Raw genomic sequence first — 25,868 nt, 5'->3', positions numbered from 1 at the left:
ATTTTTCAGCACCCTCTAGAGTAAGGAGAAAGATCCAGCAGCCTTTCTTTTCATCTTAGCTGAGGTAATGCCCTCCTCTTTTTGCCATTTTGTTGGACTTCCTGATACTCTGATCCTTTAAAACTATTATGGAAGTATTGACACATGATAAATTATTAAATAAATATTCATATTATAAAAACAGTTCTTTAGATACTTTCACATGAAAACCTTACTTCAGAAAAAAAAGCCAAACCAATTGTTACCTGGCAACCAGGGATAATATTCCTACTGAAGTGTAGATTTACATGCCTGTGGCTGATGCTTTACCAACTGTAACTGCAAAGGAAGTCTCTGGAAGAAGTGCTACAAGGTTTAGCCAGTTCTGTGTTCATCAATCTTGCAAGAAAATCAAGTCATTGTTTACATGAGGATGGGTCAGCTCCTGCTGACTCTCTCACAGATCCTCCACAGTGCTCTCTACTGTCTCTCTCTTTTTTCTTTAAAATTTTCTGTCTTTTTACGCTGGTGCTTTATATCTTGGATCCTTGAGTTGCTCCTCATTCCTCTATCAATAATCTCACTTCTTTCTGCAATTTTACTTTTATTATTTTGCATAATTCTCACAATTTAATGAGTTTTTCAGTAGTCTGAGCTAAATACATGCAGCTCAAGCCTAGCCCTTGGGTCACAGGCAGCTGAGTCCATAGGAGCTTAATAACAAATGGTGAAAGCCCACTGCTGTTCCCCCTGCCCCCAGCCATCTCTGATCTTACACTTCAGCCCAGCACAGCGCTCAGTCCCCAGCTGAGCTCTCCCAGCTAGGTTATGCCAGTGCTGTGAAAGGCAACACTGTCTCACAGAGCAACCAGTGTTCATCAAAGTGTAATTCCAGTGGCCTCCCAGAGCACGTCTGGGCTGCTTTGTTGGGTGTTGCTAAAACACCAGAATTCAGCTGTGGCAAGGACCCAACAAACAGCAGTACACCAATAACTCCTAGAGAGAAGCTAAGGTTTATGGAAGTTAGTTTTCTGTTTCTGTGACAGAAATTTTGATTTCAAACAGTGGCATTAAACTGCCAAGAAAAGGGCACCATTTCCCTCTCAGTTTACACTGGTAATTCATTATTCATCATGCAGAATTAGAGAGCTTAACTGAAGATCTCTGAGAGAAGTCTCAAGCAATACACCATAGACATTCGGTAGCTAAGATGCTGTTGATTCTTTCCAAGTGAAATATAACTCAACCTAAGAAAAAAGCAGTTTGACAGACTTTTATTTTTTTTTAAAAAGCATATTAGTTTGTTTGCAAGAACAATATAAAATGAATTGAACATGGGCTTGATGTCTGGAAGCTACACTTGATACAGAGCTTTTTATTACTATCATTACTAATGTCGTAATATGTTTGCTGCTGCAACCAAAAACTTTGTTAAACAGGTTGGTGATGGAGGAAAATTAGTTCCAGTGCCCAGCCTCAGTGAAGCTGACAGATACCAACCTCTGAGCCTTGTGATTAAAAAAAGAAAATGTTCACTTTCAAAAAAATCTAAATTTGCTTCAACACCTTTCACATTAAAAGACATTCTTCAAGGGGAGAAAGAAATTTCTGCAGGTAAGATTTTTATCTTTCTTTAAAGTGAAAAATGCATGTTTTCTAGTAAATGCATAATAAACATAGTTTAAACAGTGCAGGTAGTATGATGTTTCCTCTGTAAATGGGTAATAAAATTTTTCTTGCTTAGTCATGTAATAAATATTTAAGAAAAAAAGTACAAATCAAAATGGTAAGAAAAAAGGAAAAAAAGGACTTTCTGGGAAAAAGAGTAAAAAAAGAAAGTAATTTATACTAAAAAGTCTTGATATTTTCTGAACTAGTATTAAACTAATTCAGTTAAGCCTTGCTTTTTCACAGCCCACAAATTCCTGATGGATGTATTGATGTATGTTATTAATTGCTACATGAAATTTGTTTGGAAATGTACACCCTTCTCTGTATACTCATTTTAAAGTGTGTAAGAACAGCCTCAGCTCCACAGCTCTTCCATGGTGGTAGTCCCTAGTGCTGAACTGGGCTCTGCACAGGCCAGAAGCATTTGACAACAACTATTGCATCTGACTGATGTAATTGGATTTTTATAAGACTTTTTCCATGTTTGCAATCTCTTTGGTGTATTTAAAGAGCTTTACTCTCTTAAAATTGCCTTTGCTGTGCAATAACATAAATGTTGAGGAGATTCTATGAGAAGTAGGAGGTGCAAAATTGAGCTATACTGTCTATATCTTCCTGTACATTCCTTTGAAAAGTGTGTAATTCACGTCTGAATGCTCTGTTTTCTCAAAAGTTTCATTGATTTTTTTTTTGAAAACGTCAATTTTGACAAAAGTATTTTGATATTAATTGCACAACAAATGCATCAGTTAAAAACCCTACTAAGACAAACTAGTATGAGCACAAGAAGACAGAAATACCACTTGATCCCACAAGAGGGGATTTCAGGACACAAGCATGATAAGAAAAATTTTAATCCTGTCTTACATTCAGGACAAGCCAGGAGGAAAAAAAAAAAAAACTCATTAAAAAGTCTGAAAAAAGGTTGAAAAATCTCATTAAAAAGTCTCACAAAACCTTACTAGTCTTTTCTGTAAAGGTTAAATGTCATGTGGAGAAAGTATTGTCCTTTAACACAAGCAAAAGGATTTGTAATTAAATTCCCTTTTTTATGTGACAAAGACAAGTGTTTGCAATCCTTTTAGAATTATGAAAAATAGCTGAACCTTTTTTTTGGTTAAAAATAAATACAAACAGGATTCATACTAAGTGACTTCATAATGTCATTTTATCCTAAAAGCTTCAAAGGATTAAAAAACAAAAAAGGAGTAAACCCCAGACTCTTAGATGTATTTGGAAATCAAATCCCTTTGTTCATTTTAATTTGGTAACCAATGAGTTCTAGTATTTTTTCTGTTAGTGTAATGGAATTGCATTTAATATTATAAAGACATTTTTATAGAGATGCTTTGGTACCTACCTTTTGATTGCACAACAATTGAATGCAAACTTTCAAGCAAGTCAGAATTAATCTGTTGTTTTCCTTCAAAATAAACTGACATAGTCCCTGGAATCAATAGGCATCTATGGAAAGTGTGGTAAGTCTTTCTAAATGTGACATGTCAGGTAAAAGGCAGAGTTAATGTTACTGGCACACCCATGTCTCATTCATGTATTGCAAAAATCAAGAAAAATTAGGGTATTTGTATGGCCTCTAGACAAAATTCAGAATTCCCTAATATTTTTTATATTGTGGCTTCATTTTACTCCTAGTTTTATTATTCTGTGTGGCCTCCACTGAGTCATTTTGGGTTTCAGAGCCTCTGCCATTAAAGCCAGAACACACTACATGTGTAGTTTATATGTATCAACATCATAGTTACAGGTAGAAGTACCTGGGGAGAATGATGATAAACACAGAAATTTGAAAATAGCTCTAATCAAACCCAGGAGCATGGGCACAACTGTGGCAGAGAGAGCGGCACAGAAACCCTCTGACTCCTGTGTGGTCTTTCCATCAATCAGTAGTAACACCAATAAAGAAGTGCTCAGTGTAGCTCTGAATTTCACATCAAAATGGTTAAGCACAGTAGGAATGGTGCCATTTATTCTTGCTATGTGAAAATATTGTGTTCAGACTTTTCATCACACAAAGGTTATCTGCTTTTACTCAGGTGTCTCGTCTTACCAGCTGCTCAACTACGAAGACAAATCAGATGTTTCGCTTAATGGTAAAAGAGGAAATCAGATAATGAACGATGTTGGTTTTGATGTTGCTGGATCAGATTCTATTGCCTTTAAAGCTTCATTTGGCATAGTGACCAAACATGAAGTTGAAGTACCAACATTACTTAAAGAACTTACGACAAGGTTGTATTCTGTGTTTTGATTTCTGTTTCCATAATTATATTACATACTGTTAGGTTGAAAGTCTGAAGTGGTTAGGTTTTGATTATTTTAAGTCAATTAGTAGCAGTCACCATCTGATATTTTCAAAAGTATCAGGCTGGATCACTGGGATTAGACACATGACCTTCTGTATAATGCAGACAGTATAATTTTTCTGAATTCTTTGAATTACGGTAAATCTCTGAAGGAAAAAATACATATTCAGAGAGGAAGAGTCCATCCAAATTCCCATCTGTGTTATACCATTTTATCGAAATTTTGAAATTTACTTTGAATGGCATTACCCAACTTCAGGTTTCAGAAATGGGATTTCTTTGCCTTTGATGAACTCGAGAGCTATATATATTATTGCCACTGTAGGTACTTAGAGGTTTTATGAAGCTGTTACACAGCCTTTTCTGCAAAAACCAAAATAAGTTATTTTTTGTAATCTTCTGTGACTTTTCTTTAAACCCAGTCTCTTTTACCAAAATTCTTGTAGAGCTGTGGACAGTGAAAATGAACTTGGTGCTCCTGTGATAGTAGCACAAATATCAAACTTCTAGAAATATGATGTGACTAATTTTACGTGTAATTCTTTATTTTATCTTTCAAAGATTGTACCTTGGTCACAATGTCATCCCAGTGAATCCCAGCAGTGCATCCCAGTAAATTATTTACTATGCATGATGCAACATTTGGCATTTGCAAATATGTATTGTTGCCTTGTTGTCATTTACCAAGAAGTGCATGCCATTTTGTATCTGTAACCTCTCCTTCTGTGCCTACCTTTTCCTGCTTTATTTAGAACCTCCAAACATTATAATTAATAACTGGGGTGAGGAGAGAGAATCTAGTCTCCTGAAAAGAAGATTCAGTGTTACAGAACTAACTGCCACTGTTTGTAGAAATTCTTTAACAAATACTTGTTTCATGATTGTTCAGTTTTGTTTGTAAGTAATATAAGGGGGTTTTTTCACTTATTGGCACTAAAACCAGAGTCAGATGGACAGGCTTTGAATTTTCCAGAGGGCACCAGATATCCTCTCTTACATCTGTACAATACTGGCTTTCCTTGAATTTTTTAGTGCTTCTGTTCCCAAACTCTGAAAACCAATATTAGGTTTCCAGAGATCTCCTTGGTCAGTTGTTTTACTGCTGTGAAACAGACATTATGGTGATTTATTTATTGATTTAAAGTTACTTAGCTGCTTTGTAAACTGCTAATTATGTCTGAATTTCCTTCCTGCCTCCCTCTTGATTTTAGAAAAATAAACTTTGATCATTGTCTAGTCCATCAATCAAGAAAAAGTAGGATGGAAATTTTGTGTGTGGTCATGGAAAGTATTCGAACTACAAGGCAGTGCTCATTAACTGTCCATACTGGAATGCGTGGAGAGACAATGAGGGTAAATATGTTTGACAGAGTTCTGTAACTTAAATGATCAAGCACAAAAAGCTCGTTTTTATAAATTTAATTGTTTAATTGTATTTTTATAATGTAAGCTTGAAAAAATCTGAAGTAAATCAATATTATTGCACTGATGTAAAGTAATTTAAGAGTTGGTCTTTTGTTAGCAGTGCTTATGTGACTGAGGGATGGGATTGCATGAAAGGATGGCTAGACAATGAGCCATTGCTTGGGGTAAAGCCTCAGCAAAAATGCAGAATTTATTACTTCTTTCTAAGAAATGTATAACCTTTCTTTCATTATTATGGTTATCTTCTGTAACACATTGGAACTTCAGGTTAATATTTGAAGGATTGACATCTTACTCCCTGTTTTATGCCCTTCCTCCCGCTTCCCCCTCAACGTGTTTGAGTAATTAAACCTAGACGTCTTCTGACTTTGCTCTTTACTAGTATTTATAAATCATTCACGTGATTTTCAGTAAGTGATGCAAATTGCTCTCTCTGTATCAAATGTTATTAAAATGCAAAGTTGTTAATAGAAAATTCTTTAGTTGTGAAATTTGATCTTCAATTTCAAAGTTTCCCCTGGTATTATAATTCTCAATGTATGCAGTTAAGATTAGTATTATGTTTATTAATTCATTTCAATTTGTAACTTTTTTCTTTTGATGCTTCTCTAAATTATAGTTTCACATAATTGAAGATCAGAATTATAAAGGACGAGACAAAGCCATTGTTTTTCCTGCACATACAACTATTGCTTTTAGTGTATTTGAACTCTACATTCATTTGGATGGTAATTTTGGTAAGTAATCTGAATTACTGTCATTACTGCTATTATTTATAATGATTTAAGTTTTTAAATCTGTTTTATTGCTCTTGATATACGTAATTCCTGATTCCTTACAATGGTATGCCTTAATTTTATGCACGTAAGCATTCTGACTTCCTGACAGAAAGTGTGCTTGAAAAGATAAACAAGGCAGGCGCTAGAAAATAGTTTGCTGTGGAAACATTTTTTAAAAGTTAGTATGACTTTGTATTTTTTTTAATTCTGCAGCTGCATGGAACGAAAAACCCCACTTAGTTATATTTCTAGCTGGTGAGGAACAGGCTTCTGACATTATCTGATCAGTTTTGCATAAAATAGGCAAGTACAAAGACACAAGTAAAGAAAAAAGTGTACAGAACTTCTAAACTAGTAACATTTTTTTCTGTTGGGGCTTTTATTTCAGTTTGATACATTTGCACATATAAGTATCTAAAGCTATTTAGGAGGAAATAATTGCAGTAATTGGAAACAAATAAAAAATTTGCATAACAGATTTTACTTTAAAGGTTTTCTTTCAAGTTATGGATAGAAACACAGATTATACTTATTTTTATTTAATAAAAAAGGTTTCAATAGTTGATTCAGTATTGGAAGAGGTGAGTAAAGAACTCACAGCCTTGCTTACTATTTTTCATTTCTACTTTCAAGTAAGACTACAGAAATGTTTGTCCTTCAGAATCAGGGCTTCCATTTGTATGATACTGACTTGTCCTAATCCCTTAACGTGACCATAATTTGTGTCTGAACCTAAACAGGCTATGAGGATGTTAATTGAAAGCTACCAACATTTAGAAATTCCCATCAAATCTGTGTTACTTGATTCTGTGGGCTATTACTCTGTGCAGACTTGTATTAAAAAGTTGTACTAGCCATTAAAAACATTAGCAAAGCTAAATTTAATTACTGTTAACTTTATTGAAAGAAATTTATAGAAAGCATATTAAACTGTTGCGCAATTATGGCTTTTATACTTAGTCCTTTTAAAACTTTTCATTTTTACAGAACTCTGTGTGACTCCAATTTCAAAAGGAGGATTTGAAAGAGAGAAATCTGGATCATCTTCACTGACCAAATTAAGGAGATTAAAGAATAATCTGTTTCATCGAAGTATGACTTTTGATATTTATATACAAATGTCTTATTTAATGCATGAAAAGTGTTCCTTTGTTTCTTTAATTTCTGTGCAAGATGAATGTTTAAAGAAAAAAATCTTGATGCAAAATGTAGCTCTCGATTTCTAGTGTATTGAAATGATTACAGAGTTATTAAAATTTACATTTGAGAACCTGACTCTCAGAAATAACAAATCTGCTCATTAAAGATCTTAAAATAAAACTTATGGCTGTTGATTGAACCTATTTCATGGGTTTGCCATTTACAGCTTGTATTATACAAGTTATAATTACAGTAATTTATTTGAGGGCAAAAGCTGTAAGTTTAAATACCAAACAATATAACTGCAATATCTGAATGTACTCCTTAGGCACTATGTTCCCATGGCAGGGACATGGCCAAGATACCATCACAGTCCTCTTTTTTCATTCTAATATGAAGATAACATCCAACAAAAATGCAGATCCCTGTATGCAGCTTTAGACCAAGACCTTAAACTTGTAACACTCCTCGGTCCAAGTACTTTGGAAATCTGCAGATCTGAGTGTGAAGGTAAATGCTGAGCAGGAAACATGTCCCAAAGGCTGCTCTGGACAGGTGTCCTTGCTCCGCTGTATCCCATTCTCGATCAAAGGACTTTTATGGACCAAGCCTTCAGTGCTGCTCCAGTCCACACTAGGGGAATACTTCAGTGGGTTTGATACATCTCAGTAGCTGTAGCAGCCTAAAAGTTCTTCACTCAATCTAGTCAGTCCCTGAAGAGAGAGGGAAAAGGTAGGTAGTTCCTACCTGGCATATCTGGATGCTCAGAAACCTGCTGTGAGGTTAACAAGGAGTCCTCCGAGTTTTCTAAACCTATTAAGTATTAGAGGGATTTTTATTGTAAATAATAGGAAATAAAAGTGGATTTACAATGTTTAGAATATAAAACTAGAAATGCAAAAATAGAAACAGAGAAGTACACAGCTGTGATTTGACTTTGCATCAGTTTCTCACCTCAGGCCTATCTTTTAGGTATATTTCTAAAAATAGAATTACACAGGTCATATACAAAAAATTCTGGCTTTTGTTCGTGCCTTAAGTGAAGTTGAAGAAAAATTTTCATCACACAAGGTTTTTAATGGGAAGCAATCTATATTAGCATGCTTAACATGGTTTTGAGAATCGGTTGTTATTTCTATAGTTAAACTGACAGTTTTTAAACAACAGTTCATAATTTAATAACAAATCACTGCTTCTTTTTCTTGTGTGTTCATTTTCAGATAAAGGAGTAGTGGAAATCATTGCTAACTCCGATCCTTACTTGGAGGACCTTTTTGCAGATTATTATGAAAAAGCTGCAAGCATGACTGATCTCTCTACAAGCTATCTCAGAGACGGTTCTCATATCCGAATTAATTTACTTAATAACAACATCCCCAAAGGCCCCTGTGTCCTTTGTGGAATGGGAAGTTCTAAAAGGGAGACAGTTTATGGATGCCTGGAATGTTCTTTTAATGGACAAAAATACGTACGACTGCATGCTGTGCCCTGTTTTGACCTCTGGCATAAGAGAATGAAGTAACTGATCTGGGTAAGTGCCTGCTGTCACAGACATGGGCATAACTGTGCCACAAACTTTTCAGTTAGTAAATATGACTCAAATTGTGAAATGAAAAACAGTGAAAGTGCAAAACATCTTATTACACTGTTATCTTCAAATTATTTGCTTCATGGTTAATGACCTTCTACTTTAAAATGCACATGCATTCCCCAACATTGCTGTTTTTCCTAGAACCTTCTCATTATCATGATAATGAAAAACATACTTTTAAATAGTATTTTCATAATGTCAAAATATATGCTAGAACTTAAAAGTTGTTTACACAAACTTGTTGTTAAACCCCCAAAACGTTGCCTTTCTCTACGCTGGCATATGATGGTTAAATGAGAATATTTGTTAATAATTTAGTGTCCTCATGAATGTTTAATTGAAGTATCGGATTAAAAACCATGCTAAAAGTTAGCTCAGTCTAGTGTTTCAGTTACAGAAGGGAACAACTGAAACTATGGATGGGAATTTCATATTAGGGTGCTGTTGCTGTATATCAAGTTTGTTTAGATTATTAAAAAGTACCAGCCAGTCCAGCTGCTGTGGCTGGATTTTATGTCACAGCTGCTCTTCACTTTCTTTTATGTGCTCAGAAAAAAACTGCTAAGCAGAAAATGTTTTGGAAGCTTACGAAAATAATGGAACTGCACACTCTAACAAGACTTCTGGGGTGAAGAACTTTTACAGGTACATCCCAGCCTCAGGAAACCGAGTCTTGTTGAGGACTGGAATGCCAGAGAGCTGTGTCCAGGGCTGGGACTGGGTGTGCTGTAGGGCAGGGCACTGTTAAACCTCTCACCACACTGTTTTACACCAGCAAAGCAAAAAACCTTTTTATACCTTTTAAAATTATTTCAAAGATAACCCAGGTATGGAAGCTTTTTTCACTTGTGCTGCCACTTTCACTGTGTACATCTGATTATTACATGTTGAAATGAATACAGCCATTGCTTTTCATGTGGGAAAAGTATGTTTCACAAGTGTTACAATGTGTTCTGCACAGGCAGAACAGTTAACAGATATAAGTCCTGTCTGTTAATTATTGCTACTTCTTCTTATTTTTCCAGTGAGGAAAACCAGAATGATGACCAAGTAATTAATTACTTATGTTTATATATAGTATTTCCTATCATCTTTGACCTCATTCAATTAAATGATGATAGTGTAGATTTTTGACTTGGTGCTGCTGAATAAACTGGCTAACTTGATAATTTTATTAAGTCAAAGTTTAAAAACTCACTTAAAATACTGCTTTTTCTTCAACACCAAATTCTTTATGTTAGTATTACATCAGTGAGGTCATTTTAAGTTGCTTTAAAAACATTTTTGCTTTTATCTTATCATTCCATAGACAAGAGTTCGCCTATTTTAAGGCCTTTTATAGTTAATTGCTGCAAATGGCATTTCCTCAAGAAGCTAGGCTAGGAGCCTGCAGGGGTCTTAGAGAGTTATATTCCTTGGATTCTCTTTTCCCTTTTTATTTTATGGGGTATTGTGCAGTGTTCATCGGTTATGTTCCAGCTATGTTAAAGGTTACTGTAACTTTTGTGTGCTCAATAGAACAGAAATAATTATTTTCATCAGTATTTCACCAAATGAGAGACTATTGAGCAATACTGTGGATTGGAACATGTTGTAGGAACCACTAATATTAGATCATGGTGTACTCCAATTTTATTTCTTTCTTTTGAAACATCTAACACATTTTATTACCTGAATGTTAAAAATAAGATTTTTACAGTCACCTTGAGAGATATAAAAAGATGCTACTATAAAAAAAATACAAAAATCTGTAACAAAGTATTATTATTTAGAATTCAGTGTCCAGAAAACAGCCAAAGATTTTTTAAAGTACTTAGAGTTCATCATGCTGGTAGACATTGTACTCCTTTGCTGATATGAAGCCATCTCCATCATGGTCATTTTTCTTAAATATATCAGCTAAGATTTCATCATGGGCTGAGGGATGACGTTTTTTGCCATCTCTTGCAAATTCTTCCTTTAAATACTGGCTTATCTAGAAGAAAAGAAAAAAGTCCAATCAAGTCAGTCAACAATCAAGTTGTGACTTTTATGCCAGTACTCAACAGCTATCTTCAAGGACACAGGGTATATACAAGTAATGTGTTGTGATTCCAGTGCAGACACATCTACAGTTTGTCTACAGGAAGTCAGAGACTTATTAATGTATTAAAGCAAATTTCAGCAAACTTCAGCACAGTGTAGTTTGTGTATGCACACAGAAACCGTACATCATCAGCTGCAGCAGAGGCAGCTCATGTAAAGATAAAACTGATGCAGCCACACCTATAGTTTTATAAATTATTTCTTTCAAATTATTTACATCATATTACCTCAAGTTCAGAGAGTTTCTTGTCACCATCTTTGTCTATTTGATTAAATGCTTCAACACTACGAGGTCCCTTATTTACTGCATAAAGTTCAATCTCAAAGATCAGTGTTGCATTGGGTGGAATCTTGCCCTGTGCTACGAATAAAAGGAAAAGAAAGCATTTAAGGAATCAGACACTATGGACAGAGATAACATGGATGATAAATTCACATGTAAAGTGTTTTTTTATTTTAAAAGGATGTGTTAATATTCAGATTAAACTCTGAATTTAAATGTTGTACATCTAGACAGGAAGGTTGATTGTGCTAGAGAAATGATTTTGGAAGAAACTTGCCAATCATGTACTTGCCTGAAACAAAACTGTATCACATATCAATTCGGGTACTTTCAGAGATAAAGTGAATGGTTATCATGAAAAACAAGTACTTCTAAAGTTATTACTCTTTCACATCCTGTCATATGACAGAGCTTATTTAGACTGGTTCTAAGATGTATGTCTTTATTAAACAGCTGCAATTTGATTTAGAATATAACAGTAGTAGACCAATGCTCATACGTATTTTCTGTCTGAAAAAACAAGCAGACAATGTCATGTTTTACCTTCTTCATATGAATTATGCCTATGCTAAAAGAACTTGATGTAAAATAGTGTTTAAAATGTACATCTCAAAAAGAAGCAATACAATGTAAGTCATCTGACCCCACAGAAACCCCAAATGACTAGAATACTTTGGTCTCTGAATTAAAAAAACAACTGTTAGAATTCATTATTCCAGGATCAAAGCGTTTTCTGACATCTGATGTAAAACCAGCACTGCCTACAAACACAGGTCCGTGTATCATGCATCTGTCAAAAAAAGGGAACTAAAAAGAGACAGCAACAAACCAATGAGGTCTAAAAATAGCGCCAAAAGAGCATCAAGAAATCATGCAGTGTAAAATTAAAATGTAAACATGCAAGCTGCCAAAGCCAGTGAGCATGACATTGTAACCTCAGAATTCTGAGCTTGTGCCCATCCTTCATAAGCTGAAGAAAAGCTAAAGAATCTACACTGTTTGTAAACAGAAGACAAAAAAACTATTCCACTACTCATCTAAAATAGCCGCAGTAAAAATGACAGGTTTCAGAGTTCAAAAGGTTTTAACCTTCCATGCTTTAGAAAAGTAGAAATTTTAAATACATCTGAATATAAATAATGATTTTAAATACCACTTGAAAAATACATTACTAAAATTCAGTGCCAGTAGTTTACAAATATACATACCAATACAGGAACGATTTAGAAGATTTAGAAAAAGCCACATGCATCTTTTCTAATTCAAGATTAGGCAGGCATCTTCCCCAGCATGCAGGAATACATTGAGACAGAGGACAGGTGTGCTGTAGGAAAATACTACTTTCTCAAGTGCTACCTGGAACAAACAGTTAACACTAGTATTAAAGAACATTTTTTACTTGTATCAGTGTTGTATGAAATTGTATTAAAGACAAAACTGATGCACTGAATTCTGACATATCACTACCAAAGTACTATTATAGAGCAGGAGCTACCTTTTCACAGCAACTACTACACCCATGTCAGAGCTGAATTTATCTACATTTGAGTGCTGAAACACTGCATAAAACTTGTACTGGAACTTTTTAAAAGTAATCTGCACACTAAATTATCTTATATTCAAATCAGATTTCATGCATTGCACTGTTGCAATTACTGTGTAATGTGATGATGAGAGCCATTAACTGTTCAGAATGTAAGCAGTATTTTAAGCAAATTATTTCTACTTAGATTAATTGCACTGCATTATATTCCATTTTACTCAGAAGATGAAGATTGTCATTAAAAGGCTAAACAGGTAGCAGTCAAATAATAAAAACCAAACGTGACTGGAATTTAATAGATTAATACAATAATGCTGGTAACAGATCATGAAGATCTTCCTTTTGCTGCCATTTTTTCATATTATGGCAATACTTGGGAAAACACATTGGGTGGCATGTACTGAGTTCTAATGGAAACTGCAAGGCCTGGGCGTGGGTCTGTGGTCAGGACAACTTAACTGTGTAGCAATGAGCAGTACTGGGGCTGCACAGTTGCACAGTCTCCAAATGGGAGCACCAGCTCATACAGACATTTACAACGCTGTATGTTTGAAAGGGTAAAACAGAGAAAAGACAAAGTTTAGTGTTAAAACTTCTTTTTTTACCGTATCCTTGCTGTCCGTATGCTAATGATGGAGGAATCGTCACTTTCCGTTTTTCTCCAGGACACATATTCATCATAGCAATATCTAAGCCTTTTATGACTTGTCCAACGCCCAGAACGAACCATTTTGGATGACCTTCATTTTGTGTCCGACTATTAAAAAAAAATTGTGTATGAGTAACATCAATTTAATATTTTTTTACAAAAATATAACTTTAAGTTGCAGTCAGTAAGAACATTGTTTAGAGTGCAAGAATATGTGTCCTCATATGTGTAAGGGGAAACATCCTTTTTAAACTAAAAAAAAACCCCTTGTTTTTTAACTTCTTACAATAACATCTGATCTTCCTGATTATGTACACTGCATGCCAGAAACAAGGTGCCACTGGAGGAAGTCTCCAAGAAGTGGAATGTGGGGAGCACTAGAAAGTGAAAATATCTTCAGCAGTTCACAGCACTGTAGGAGGGCATGGGACTGAGAATGCAGGTGTGCATTGGGGCAACATGGCAATGTCAGCTACAGTACTGTGTGCTCACCTGACACTTCGGCCAGTTCACATAGTCAATGTTTGAGGCAGCTTCTGGTCATATGAGGCACTAAACTGAACAGCGACTGAGCAAAACATCCAGAGAGCAACACTCTATGTATCAAAGTCAGTCACTTCACCAGGCAAAGAAATGCAAGCGAAACGGTACTGTTAAATGCAGAATTATCCTATACTGATATTTTCTTAAATTATACAAATGGGGGAATGAATCAAGATTTTGTAATAAGCTAAGCTACTGTCTGAAGGTAGATGGACAGGACAAAGTGAAAAAGCAAAAGACTAAATTATAACTTTGCGGTAAAATGGATGGCACAATGAATCAAGAAGGGAAACCGCCAACGGGGAAGAGGCAAAAAGGCTGCAAGCCACTAGTGTAATAATGTGGCTGTACTGCACAGTGCCAACTACGTGGAAGTGCATGCTATATTCAAGTTTCTGCCTAAAATTGTCAATGTGCATTCCTACCAGGAGCTCCTCCTCCCAACCCTAATTTTTCTGCGCATATTACAGCACAGAACATGGCAAGTGACAACATGATGGTTTTTTTTCCACCCTGACAAAGGGGGTCTCCATGTGAGGTGTGGGCTACAGGCCCTCGAAGTCCCTGTCGGCCCCGTTCACTGGCGACGGCAGCCAGTCTCGAGCGAAGCCGTCTTTGATTTCCATCTTTTGCCTCTGCGCTCCCTCTTGACCCTAGGGAAACTGCATCCTCCAACACTCGGCTGAGGAAAAGTCAGGGTTGAGACGGGGAAAAATTACTAATGCCGACGAGGTCAGTGCGGGCCCCGAGCTGCCCCCACTCCGGGAGCGCCTCGAGTCCCGCTTAGGGTGAGCGGAGCGGCTGTGCCACGTACCCCGCCGGGCAGGGCCCACCGCCCGTCCTCCGACCCGGTGCCTCGGGGGCTCACCTGCAGTAAAACTTGGATCCGTTGCTGGCCAGGAATCCGTCATAGTGCGCGTTCAGTAGGTCGCCCTTCTTGCTCTTCGGGCTGCAGGCCTCGGGAAGGTGCAGCACCTCTATCTGAACCTCCTCCGCCGCCGCCGTGCCGCCCTCGGCCCGGGTCGGGGCCGCCAGCAGCGCCAGCGGCAGCAGGAGTAGGCTTAGCCCACGGCCCATGTCACTCCGAGGCGGCCGCCGGCGTGGCACTGTCCCCACCGCGCCGAGGGGCGGGGGCCGAGGCAGCGGCCGCGGGGCGGGCAGTTCTTCGGGCCGCCCCCTCCACTCAGGAAGTGAAAGGGACGTCGGAAGCAGCCGCGGGGTGGCGGGGCCGGGAGCTCGGCCGGGCGCGCATGGGGGGTGCAGAGCGCCCCGCGGGCCGGGCGGCGCCGGTGGTGCCGCCGCGGCCGCCGCGCGTGAGCTGAGCGGCTCCGCCTCCGCGCGGGGGAGACAGCGGTGGGGCCGGGAGGGGAGCGCCATCCCCGCGGCGGCCGCGGCCGCCCGTTCCCCGCGGCGGAGCAGGAGGATGCGGCCCGGCGCCGGGCTCTGAGCGATGGAGGGGGTCCTGTACAAGTGGACCAACTATCTAGCGGGTAGGCGGGGGGGCCGGGCCCGGGGGGCGGCGGTTGGGGCTGGGCTCGGCTCGGCCTCGGCTGGGATGCGCCGCTGCTGCTGCCTCGGAGGGGTCCTGGCGTCCCGCGGGCGGCCGGAGCTGTCGGTAACGCGCTGGCTGAGACATCGCCCGCTGTTTGTGCTCGGAGCCCAGTCCCGGCGAGCGGCCGAGGGGGACGGAGGCGGCCCTGGGGCGGCTGGCGGGGCGGTCGCCTGAAGCCGGCTCCCAGGCTGGGCCGGGGGACTCGCCTGGCGGAGGAGCGCCAGCGCTCCCCGCTCTCCCCCGGTGCGGGCGGCGGCCGGGCCGGCCGGAGCCCTGCGAACCGACTGCCCCCGGCAGCCTCACGGGCGAGCTGTGCCCGGCCCTGGCCTTCTACCGAGCCCCTCTGGCGACCTGGATTGCGCCTTGCAGAGTTAGTCAGAGACTCTCAGCAGGATCTCCTGTATCCCAACCTGGGGAACATATGATGAACTTTCATTAATTTAATTTCATTAAATGCATTTTTAGAAGCGCTACAGACAAAAGGTGCACCAAGTGCTAGCATTTGCCTGATTTTGTATGGCTGATCTTCTGCTGTAGTAGAGACGGCATCTCCCTCTGGGACAGGCGGAGGTGTCAAGGTGAAACATTTCTCCTCTGACACTGTGATAGGACTAATTGTGTCTCTGAAGCAGATCAGCATTGGCTAATGTACCGTGCTTGATCGTGCCTCATGTTACACTGCTTTGACAGTATCTTCTTTGCCCTCTGATTCTTCAGCGCTTCATGTGTGCAGTTTTGCTTCAACATATACTGGTTGTGAGTGTGGAGTAGTGTGAAACTCGGTTCTGAAGGATTATAAAATGTGGGCCACGCTGTGAGGATTGTATGGCTGTGGTGTGAAATGAAGTGTACGGAGCATAATCTTGCATTTTTCAGAGCAATTATGGGTCCACAGATATGGGCCTTCTGGTAAAAGGTAGCGGTTGTGCTGTAATTAAATAGATATTTGATGTCTTTGTCACTTCTTCACAATAACTATAGACAAAACACATAGAGGACAAGTTGTCGTTAGGAGAGAAAGAATGAGCACAAGTTTGTTGTCAAAACAATGAAAATTGTCACTTTCACTTACATGACTGAAAATGTTGCTGTAGCAAAAGATAAATGGATACAGGCAATGAACTCTTGTGGTGTTTGGTCCCCTTTTAAGTCTGTTATTTAATAAGCAAATACTCAACAGTAGCTATGAATGCTGTACACACAATAGAGTGTTCTATCAGCATGCGGCTAACTTCTGCTGAAAGCCAATAGTACTCTAAACCAGCAAACTTCAGGACCTTTCCTTAGGCTTGTGCTGGCCAACAGAGAGCATTTGCTCCTGCATTTCAAAATCAGTGTCAGGGATTGCCTACAATTTCCAGAATGTAGGAGGGCAGCATTTTTTTTTTAAGTAATCTCATCATATTAGTGAAATGTTTAAATTTTCTTACCATCTGCCTTGTTACTTTACTATCTGTATAGTATTTGTTTTTGTGGCTGAAAATAGGCTGTAGTACTTGTTGTTAATGGTAGGCACCAAGCAGCAAAGGAGCTTGTTATTGTTGCTGAAGCATTGTGGAAAATATTTAGTTTCTTCCTTCATTAAGAACAAACCAGAAATACAGCTGCTTTTTTGTGTCCTCAAATAAGAATTTGTGAAGTACAAATTTGTTAACTATTTTCTCAAATGTAGAGCACTGCCCAGCTTCAAATTACAAGAGGTGTTTTTGTTCTTTGCCTTGCTTCTGTGAGGCACGTGGCCTTTTAAGTCCTTTGCTTCTGTTTTTTTCCATAATGTGAGGATGGAATAATCATTCCTGTAGGTTCCCTTTTTAGCAGAATAAGACTGTTTTGAATATTTAGCAGAATAGGACACGCATTGACTTAGGAGATAAGGACAGCAGAGAGTTCATGTCTTGCAACAGACTGTAGCAGAAAAAAAGATCCGTGCATTTTTGAGTTGCGTTTTACAGGACAGAGTCGTTGCATATTCTTTGAGTATTAGTGCTGACATTGAAACATTTCCTGTGTGAATTCTTGTCCTTCGGTGTTTGTACCTTTTACATTCTGCTTTTGAGTGTGGATCTGCTTTTTAGTTACCACTCTGCATTTAAAAAGACATGTATGCTTACTGTTACAGCTAGTAAGCAACAAAAAAACAACAGTTACATGTTATTATTTCTTTATCATGGAGTGGTAACCCGATTTAATGCAGCCTGGTCTTACTCTTCTTGAATTAGTGTTACAACTTGTAATGACTCTGGTGCTGGAGAGTGTTCACAGAAGGGCAGCAGAGCTGAAGGGTCTAGAGACTGAGTCATACCAGGACCAGGTGTGCGAGCTGAGGGGGCTCAGCCTGGAGGAGAGGAGGCTCAGGGGTGACCTTATCACTCTACAACTCCCTGATAGAAAGTTGGAGCCAGATCAGGCTCAGCCTCTTCTCCCAGGTAACAAGTGACAGAATGAGAGGAAACAGCTTCCAAGCTGCACCATGGGAGGTTCAGTTTGGGCATCAGGAGGAAATTCTTCATGGAAAGGGTTGCATTGGAACAGGCTGCCCAGGGAGGTGATAGGCACCATCCCTGGAGGTGTTGAAGAAACAAATGGATATGGGCCTTAGTGCTCTGGTCTAGCTGACAAGGTGGTGACTGGTTAAAGGTTGGACTCAATGATCTTGGAGATCTTTTCCAACCTTAAATGATTCTATAGTGCTATGAATGTGAATAATATGAAGCCTGTAGCAGATTTCAGAGTCTGTACCTGATTTAGCTTCCTATGTTAAAATACACTGCTGCTGGATGGCTTCAGCTTGCTCTGTTGGCATGGCAATTGGAAAGCACCCTGGGCCGCGCTGTCATATCGCCAAACATGTAGAGGGCTTGGCCACACAGTTTTTGCCATTCCAAACCCTAAACCAAGCAGGAGTTAAAGTTTGGTGCCAAGTTGTAAAATAGAGGGATAATCTGCTCCTATTGTACAGCTGACCCAGATTATAATGGGCCAGCATAATTGTTATGCTCTACTGGGATATTTTAGTGCTATCTTATTTGTAGAAATGGAGAAAGTGTCAATACTTCAATGTGAAATACAAAGTTTTCACTAAAATAGAGTAGGTAAAGGAGAACATAGCATAACAGATGGTGACATCAGTCATTTATTTATATCTTACAAGTAAATTCCTACAATCTTAGAAAAGTCTGCCTGAAAAATATATTTGAATGAAAATGGTTTTTCAGAGGTATGTAATTTAAAAGTCTTCAAAACAGGATTCCATGGTGGCTAAATTAAAATTTAATATTTCTCTAGAATGGAAAACAGAAGTAGTGCTTATCTTGCACCCCAAAAAAAATGGGAGTGGAATATCCATGTAACACTAGTCTGGTTATAGAGTGGCTCTGGTCTTCAGACTGCACAGATTGTTTACTTCCTGGTGTGTTACAAGACTAATGTAATGTTTGCCTCTTTTATTAAAGTTTTAACAGCCAAAGAGATGAATTTGATTTACAATTTAGGAATTAGACTAAATTTTCTCTTTCACTTTTTTGATCTCTCTAGGTTGGCAGCCTCGGTGGTTTGTTCTAGACAATGGGATATTGTCATACTATGATTCCCAAGATGATGTTTGCAAAGGCAGCAAAGGAAGTATAAAGATGGCTGTGTGTGAAATAAAAGGTAAGAATTAATACATTTCTGCTTGAGGAAATTTTAGCTGCCATGGAAATAGAGAAGATCACCAATCATACATGTTCGCATCACAAGTTTTTCTTCGTCTATTTTTGTTTAGCTGTAGTCCAGTGTGTCAGCTTTATAGTTCACAAATAATAATGAATAGAGTTCTGTTTTGAGATTTAGAACACACTGTATATTACTTTTTTTGTTAGTGTTCCTTTAGTGTAGATGGAACCAGTGATGTAAAGTGGAGAGGATAAATTTTTAATTTTTTTTTGCCATTCCAGTTGATTTTGCTTATCTTGTTCTTTTGGTGAAGGAAAGTGCGAGAAAGGTTGAGCAGCTTTGGGCTTTTCCTTACTCAGCAGTGGTGCATTGTGATTTACTGTATTACTGTGGGATTATCATAAGCATTTTAAAACACTTTGAGCAGTATTTAATAAATGACTGTTACTGAGTTGAGGTTATTATTATTTCTGGGTTTTTTTCCCTTCTATCACAAGTTCATGCAACAGACAACACGAGAATGGAGCTAATCATCCCAGGGGAGCAGCATTTCTATATGAAAGCAGTTAATGCAGCTGAAAGGCAAAGATGGCTGGTAGCACTGGGAAGTGCAAAAGCCTGTTTAGCAGATACCAGAACAAAAAAAGAAAAAGGTATGTGTGTTACCTAGAGTATATCACTTTTTTGGATAATCGTCGTGCAAGTATTGTGGTACAAAGTCAGTATTATTGTCTTTTTATATAAATTGTAATTATTTCTAGGCATCTCTATGATAAATTCCCCCTCAGTGTTAGAGTCAGAAGTCATCTCCATTGACCTCTTTTATCTTAAGAAGCTGAAATACCAGCAAGGTATTGTTGTCACAAGAACAAACATATTGTTTGTAGCTGTTGTGAAGCCATTTAGTTTCTGCTGTTTTAGTAACTCTTTATAGTAACTATTTTCTTTTTCCGTAATTTTTCTTGGGTGGCTTAATGTAACTGTTTGCAGCGACTCTGGTCAGCATAAATTTTATCCAATAATTTTTTCTACGTTCCATTGTAGCTTAGAAAGCTTTCAACTTTATTTTTCTTGGTAATATGCCTTTTTCATAATAGTAATTAAATTAGCTTCAGTTATCCAAAAGTATTGTCTGCTTCGAGTATAGTTCTTGATTCATTGCAGAAGCCACTTTTCCTCAAAATTAAGTGGAAGTTTAAGTGGATTTTTAAATTGATACTTAAATGAAAAGTGCTTAAAAATTACAATGTGCATGTACATTGTATGCAATAAATTTATATTTCCGTGTTTTTTCATAGAAATAAGTGAGACCAATGAATCTCTTAAAACCAAAATGTCTGAACTTCGTCTCTACTGTGATCTTTTAATGCAGCAAGTTCATACAATACAAGAATTTGTTCACCATGATGAGACTCGCTCTCCTCCCAGCATTGAGGTGCAGAATTCTAGAATTTCTTTTCATTCCACTATATAATACACCTCAAGTTACTGTTGATGTCTTAAACCTTATTCATCTCCCCAGTGTTGGGAAACTTAACCTAATGGCAATTTTTGAATGCATGTGTGTAGACATACTAATAGTCATTTTCTGTGTGTAAAGTACCTGGATGGTTTAACTGTAATTGTGCCGGGTGTTAGGAAGCAGTTGTGTTTCTGAGCCCTTTGGTTGAAAGGCCAGAAGAGCTGTCATATGAACAATACAATATTTTGTCTTGTTTTGCATCTCTGTTTAAGTAGTTGTAACAATCTTGTTTGTCCATTCTTACTTCCTCGTGTAGGAGGGCATTCCATTTTTTTATCAGTGAAAGCTAGTGTTCCAGGCCTTGGGAACATGCAGTGTGAATATCTGTCTCTGAGTTTGCACAAGTGCGATGCTAGAATGTATTCCTGCTTTTGAATGAAAGTACTGGAAATTATAAATTACTTAATTCTTTGCACTCTTGAGCAGCTTGTGGACAATGTTGTTGGTTCATTTAGTGCAAAGCCAGGGGGTTGATGTTTAGTCACAACAGAGCAAGTTTTCAGTTTAGGGAGGTGAAACGGACCTGCAACTCGTTGCTCTGGAGTGATAAAACTGTTCACACCTTCTGCTGCAATTAATATGTTTCACTGAATGATCTTCTGATACCAGTTAGTCACTCTGAGACAAGCTTTGCAGTAAGGCATTGTTGGCTGGTACCCTAAAGAAACTGAGATGTTAGAAAGCTACAATGCTGTCACATTTGTTTTCTTAAATTGGCCTTATGGTAAGGTGTACATTTGATTAAATAAAATGGGAAATGTAAATTCTTAGTGGTAATGAGGGAAATGAGTGTCTCTGGGAGAGGTGGTGGGGGAGAGTTGTATTTGCATATTTTAATTTTTTTTCTTGCTTGTGCTTGTGCTTTCATTTATTTTCAGAACATGAATGAAGCCTCTTCCTTACTTAGTGCCACATGTAATACATTTATCACAACACTTGAAGAATGTGTGAAGATCGCTAATGCCAAGTTTAAGCCCGAAATGTTCCAGCTGCCTCACCCCGATCCCTTGGTTTCTCCTGTGTCACCATCACCTATTCAAATGGTTTAGACATTTTGAAATACTACCTTTTTTAAGTGTCATATTGGTGGTTTGATTGGGGGGAGGAGTGGCAGAATGCTATGCTATTGCTATGTGCTATGATGTTGAAATCTTGACTAACTTATAAATCAGTACTGGTCCCAAATATAAATCAATTTTCCATTCCCAGTCTTTGTTTGCTAGCCTTTACATCATCAGAGTAATTTACCATATGTGTCAAGGCCCTGTAATGAGGTATCTCATAAATGAATGAGGTTTAACTTTTCCTCAGCTGAACTGTTTGGTTTTTTTAGAGTGCTGACTCTATACTAATCAGAAAAATGACATAACTTCACCTCCTGCTTAAGTGCTTTGTGACTTGAAGCACTTCAGCAAGATAGCTATGTTCGAGTGTATGTAATTGGAGATGATTGCCTTAACATATCATTGCCTTATTTAACAAAAAGATATATAATGATAAAGATATTACTTACATAACTGTTCACTATTGATTAATTCCCTTAGAAGGACAGTGTATGGGAATCAAATGCTTTCTCAGTTCTGTGTATGTATTCCAAGATGAGCTGTATTGTGGAATTTTTTGCATCTTTCATCTCTTTATCTTCAATCACTTTACTTAAAAAGCTGATCATTATGATTTAAAATAATCACCTTCTTTGATATGCATAGAGATTTGACAGTGATAGCAGAGAAACCACAAGGAATCAAGAGGCAGAATTTGACTTTATTGTGTAATGAGGAATTTAAACTTCCATTTGGTAAAGGAAAAATGTCTTGATGCTTCTGTAGATCATAGCAACTAACAATAGCTCTGTGAGGAACTTTGGTGAAAGAGTGAATTCCATACATAGGAGGTAGCATCTTTTTGTAGTAAACTATTTCCTGTGTGAATGTTCTGCAACTTTTAATATTGATGGCAATCCATCTGTTTTCATGTAGTTAAATCAGATTTTTAACTGAGTGGTTGCTTTTTTATAAAAAAAAAATTTCCATTTTTCTTTGTAAAGACTGTTAATAAAGTAACAAATAATGTAGATATGCATATCGTTCTTCTAAGTAGCTTGTGACATTTTTGGTGTTGTTTGTTCTTTGGAATTTTTTTTCCCCTAGATGAAGCGTTCCATTAGCCACCCTGGTCCTTGCTATTCAGAAAGGTAATTTTGTATTTCATTAAGCTTTTTTCTTGTGTCTCAAAAGACCTCCCTGAGCTTGGTAGCATTAAAATCAAAATGTGAGAAGAATTGTTTGCTTGGGGAAAAAAATTAAAAATCATAAATTGAACTAATTTTGAAAACAAAGGGTACAGATTACCAGCTATCGGTGGCAGCTGCTGTTTTTAATACAGTACCAAAATTTTGTCATGCTAGAAGCTTTATGCAAATGGCTTGTTTTGACAAGTTAATGAAATTAGAGCTTGAAATGCTAACATTCTTTTTCAGTCAGTATTTCAGATTCTCAGATTATTTTCTTCATTTTTATTTCCACTTTCAGGCTTTGCAATTGTGAAATTATGATTGTTGCCTGTGCTGTTTTTGGTTTATTGTAGTAAAAAGCATTGATACTCACAATTTAATCTAAGCACCAAAGTTATTTCAGGTTTAAAGTATATAAAATCTGTGTAGGTTGTTACAGCTTTTGCTTACTAATAGATCTAATTTCCTTTGTAGGATTAATCCCTCTGTAAAAGAACCAGGTTCATCTCTTCACCGATTTTCTCAGCGGCGCAGAAGAACATACTCAGATACAGAATCTTACAGTGATACACTTTCAGAAGATTCTCAGAGTAAGTTTGAAAGGGAGGGAGTTTTCTTTGTATCCTTCTGTACAATTTATTTCTCTGTTTACAGCAAATGTTCTAGCATTGATATCAGCATGAGGAAAAAAGTTTCATTTGTAAGATTCCTGTATTATAAATCAGAGTACTTGTATAGTTTGTTACCTGGGTGACTTGTGCTGGCTTCCATCCATATTACAAAGGATCTTGCAGCTGAAGTAGTTATACTGAAATCAGTGGGACTACTGTCAAGATAAAATTAATACATATCTAGAAAAGGGATGTTTGTCCTAATAGACTCTTACATGAATGATGTTCTGGTAAGTGATGTGGAATACTGCTGTTTGCCACCTGCTTATTGTCACAGAAGAAAGTATCTTTTTTTGACTTCTGTGAGTGGCAGGGGTACTTTTCACCCACTGCATTGTGGAAAGATGGTTCATTTCAGTGGTTCCTTGCCTTTTGTAGAGAACAGCACTGCTCTGAAGGCACACAGCCTTGCCAGTAATAAAGATGGTGATCAGAATTTAGTCCCTCTCGATTAGATGGGCCGACTGAGTTAGTAGCCGGTTCCTCTGTGGTTTTTCCTTTTGAATCATGCTGGCATTTTGACTCCATTATAACTCTTCCCAGGCAGACTTTAACTTGACTAGTTCTTCTGATTGTTTATATGTAGGAAATACTTTGCAAGTACAATAATTGACAGACTGGATGATACTTTCAGGGATTGAAAATTAAATACTTAATTGATCTCTTCATAGGAACTGCTCATTGTTTTAGAAGTGCTGTCAACGGAGATCTGGTATCATCAACCATTCCTGAAGAAAATAAATCAGTGTCAAAGGAAAGATCTGAACTGGAAGAGACTCTCTCATCCTTTTCCTCCTGAAGCAACTGAAAGTATTAAATTTCCTATAAGTAATGCTATGCAAAAGCTGCTGAAATTATACTGTTGTTATAGGAAGTAGTTATTTCCCTTTTTAGAAGGATTTCTCTGCACTTTATAGAATAACATAAATACTATCTTGGAAGTGTATTTTATCTTTATATAGTTTATTTGCAAGAGTATTTTCCTAATATTTCACAGTTTGAATGTGCATTTTTTTGAACAAATTATGGCTTTAACAGATAAGCATCCACATTTGTAAATGCATCTCTTTTTAAATAGTGTGGAGGTCTGACTGATATGTTACTAAACATGCATTATAAACTTCAGCAAAAAGTTTTCATTTTTTTGGAGAAAACGCAACTTGTGCCATGGGCCTCTTGGTCATTTGTACCAGGTCATTCACCTGGAGCTGTGATTAGCCCCACAGTGGCTTTTTTTTTGCCAGTGTAAGGGCTGTGGGAATGGGCACTAATGGCTCTGCTCCAGCAGCTTGACGGTAATTGACATTGCCGCCTTTAAAAATACAAGGATATACATAATCCAGTCCTTATTTTTAGGCAATTAAAGTAGAAATATTTAGTGTATTTTTCTAAACAAATGTATAAAAATAACTTAATATGAAGTATTTGTACCAAACATGGGATATTTAATAGTTTTTATTTATTTATTCTTTTTTGCATCAAAAATTTCTACCTACTTTCACTACTAAAGGTCTAAAGATCTACTAAAGGTTTCAAAATGTGCATAAATTGTTTCTGGGGTGTGTAGCATCACAAATAATTAATACAGTGCTGTTAAGATTCACTCTGCTTACTTAAGATGTGTTTTTAGATAAGTATGATAAAAACAAGAGCTGAAATGTTAGACCTAAGACTTGTAAGCTGCTGTTGTAATGAATATTTGTATCTGTACGCTTTATTTATGACATATTTATACAAAAGGGAGCATCTGTTTTTGCAACTCCTTTGTATCATTTGTGGATAGTATACACCAGAAGATGGATTCTGCTCTCAGTTACATCAGTGTAAATTTGCATTAACTGTAAGTGAGGTCAGAGTCTGACTCTCTTAATAATTAATGAGTAATATAGTATAATAGTGCCTACTAGCACCTTGGTCCAGAAGGTCGTTAATGTTAGCATTGTAAGCTTTTGGGGATTTTTTGGGTGTTGGTTTAGGGATGAACTTGGTCTATAAAGTCTTAGCTGTAGAGCACTTTAGGGAAGCCATTTACTGTTCTTGATTTACACAATTGCTAAATAAATGTACAGGGTTTTTTGTACTCAAGCACATACCAAAACCTTTTTTTATAATCAGATCTTTAATTTGGTTTAACTAGTCTTCCTTTTGTGTATATAAATAATTTGAAGCAGGCTGGAAAGAACAGATGAGAATGGGAGCTTTTCTTATTTTTGGAATGTCGATT

General features: G+C 37.7%; 3 protein-coding genes across 4 annotated transcripts; 2 read left to right on the top strand and 1 right to left on the bottom strand.

Moving 5' to 3' along the window:
- Positions 1-1,382: 1,382 nt before the first annotated feature.
- On the top strand, positions 1,383-8,900 carry PJVK (pejvakin; the record flags this gene model as incomplete). Its single annotated transcript, XM_082284764.1, has 6 exons — positions 1,383-1,593; positions 3,705-3,900; positions 5,186-5,327; positions 6,019-6,136; positions 7,166-7,270; positions 8,539-8,900. 6 exons carry the CDS (start codon positions 1,383-1,385, stop codon positions 8,838-8,840), a joined length of 1,074 nt encoding a protein of 357 aa, XP_082140890.1. The 3' UTR covers positions 8,841-8,900.
- A 950-nt stretch (positions 8,901-9,850) lies between these two features.
- FKBP7 (FKBP prolyl isomerase 7) lies at positions 9,851-15,131 on the bottom strand. The gene is made up of 4 exons (XM_082284910.1): positions 14,881-15,131; positions 13,426-13,577; positions 11,222-11,355; positions 9,851-10,884 (listed from the first exon to the last, which is right to left on the bottom strand). Exons 1-4 carry the CDS (start codon positions 15,087-15,089, stop codon positions 10,723-10,725), a joined length of 657 nt encoding a protein of 218 aa, XP_082141036.1. The 5' UTR covers positions 15,090-15,131; the 3' UTR covers positions 9,851-10,722.
- A 95-nt stretch (positions 15,132-15,226) lies between these two features.
- PLEKHA3 (pleckstrin homology domain containing A3) lies at positions 15,227-24,776 on the top strand. 2 transcript variants are annotated; one of them, XM_082284743.1, is made up of 8 exons: positions 15,227-15,502; positions 19,099-19,215; positions 19,716-19,871; positions 20,517-20,653; positions 21,619-21,783; positions 22,891-22,934; positions 23,448-23,563; positions 24,335-24,776. In XM_082284743.1, exons 1-8 carry the CDS (start codon positions 15,463-15,465, stop codon positions 24,520-24,522), a joined length of 963 nt encoding a protein of 320 aa, XP_082140869.1. In that variant the 5' UTR covers positions 15,227-15,462; the 3' UTR covers positions 24,523-24,776. The 2 variants fall into 2 exon arrangements, with proteins under 2 accessions (XP_082140869.1, XP_082140868.1); XM_082284742.1 differs by having other exon boundaries at positions 24,316-24,776.
- Positions 24,777-25,868: the final 1,092 nt, after the last annotated feature.

Source organism: Coloeus monedula, assembly GCF_965178545.1.
Source record: "Coloeus monedula genome assembly, chromosome: 7".
NCBI classification, from domain to species: domain Eukaryota; kingdom Metazoa; phylum Chordata; class Aves; order Passeriformes; family Corvidae; genus Coloeus; species Coloeus monedula.
The sequence above is the reverse complement of the archived record's forward strand: the minus strand, read 5'-3'. Positions and strand labels throughout refer to the sequence as shown.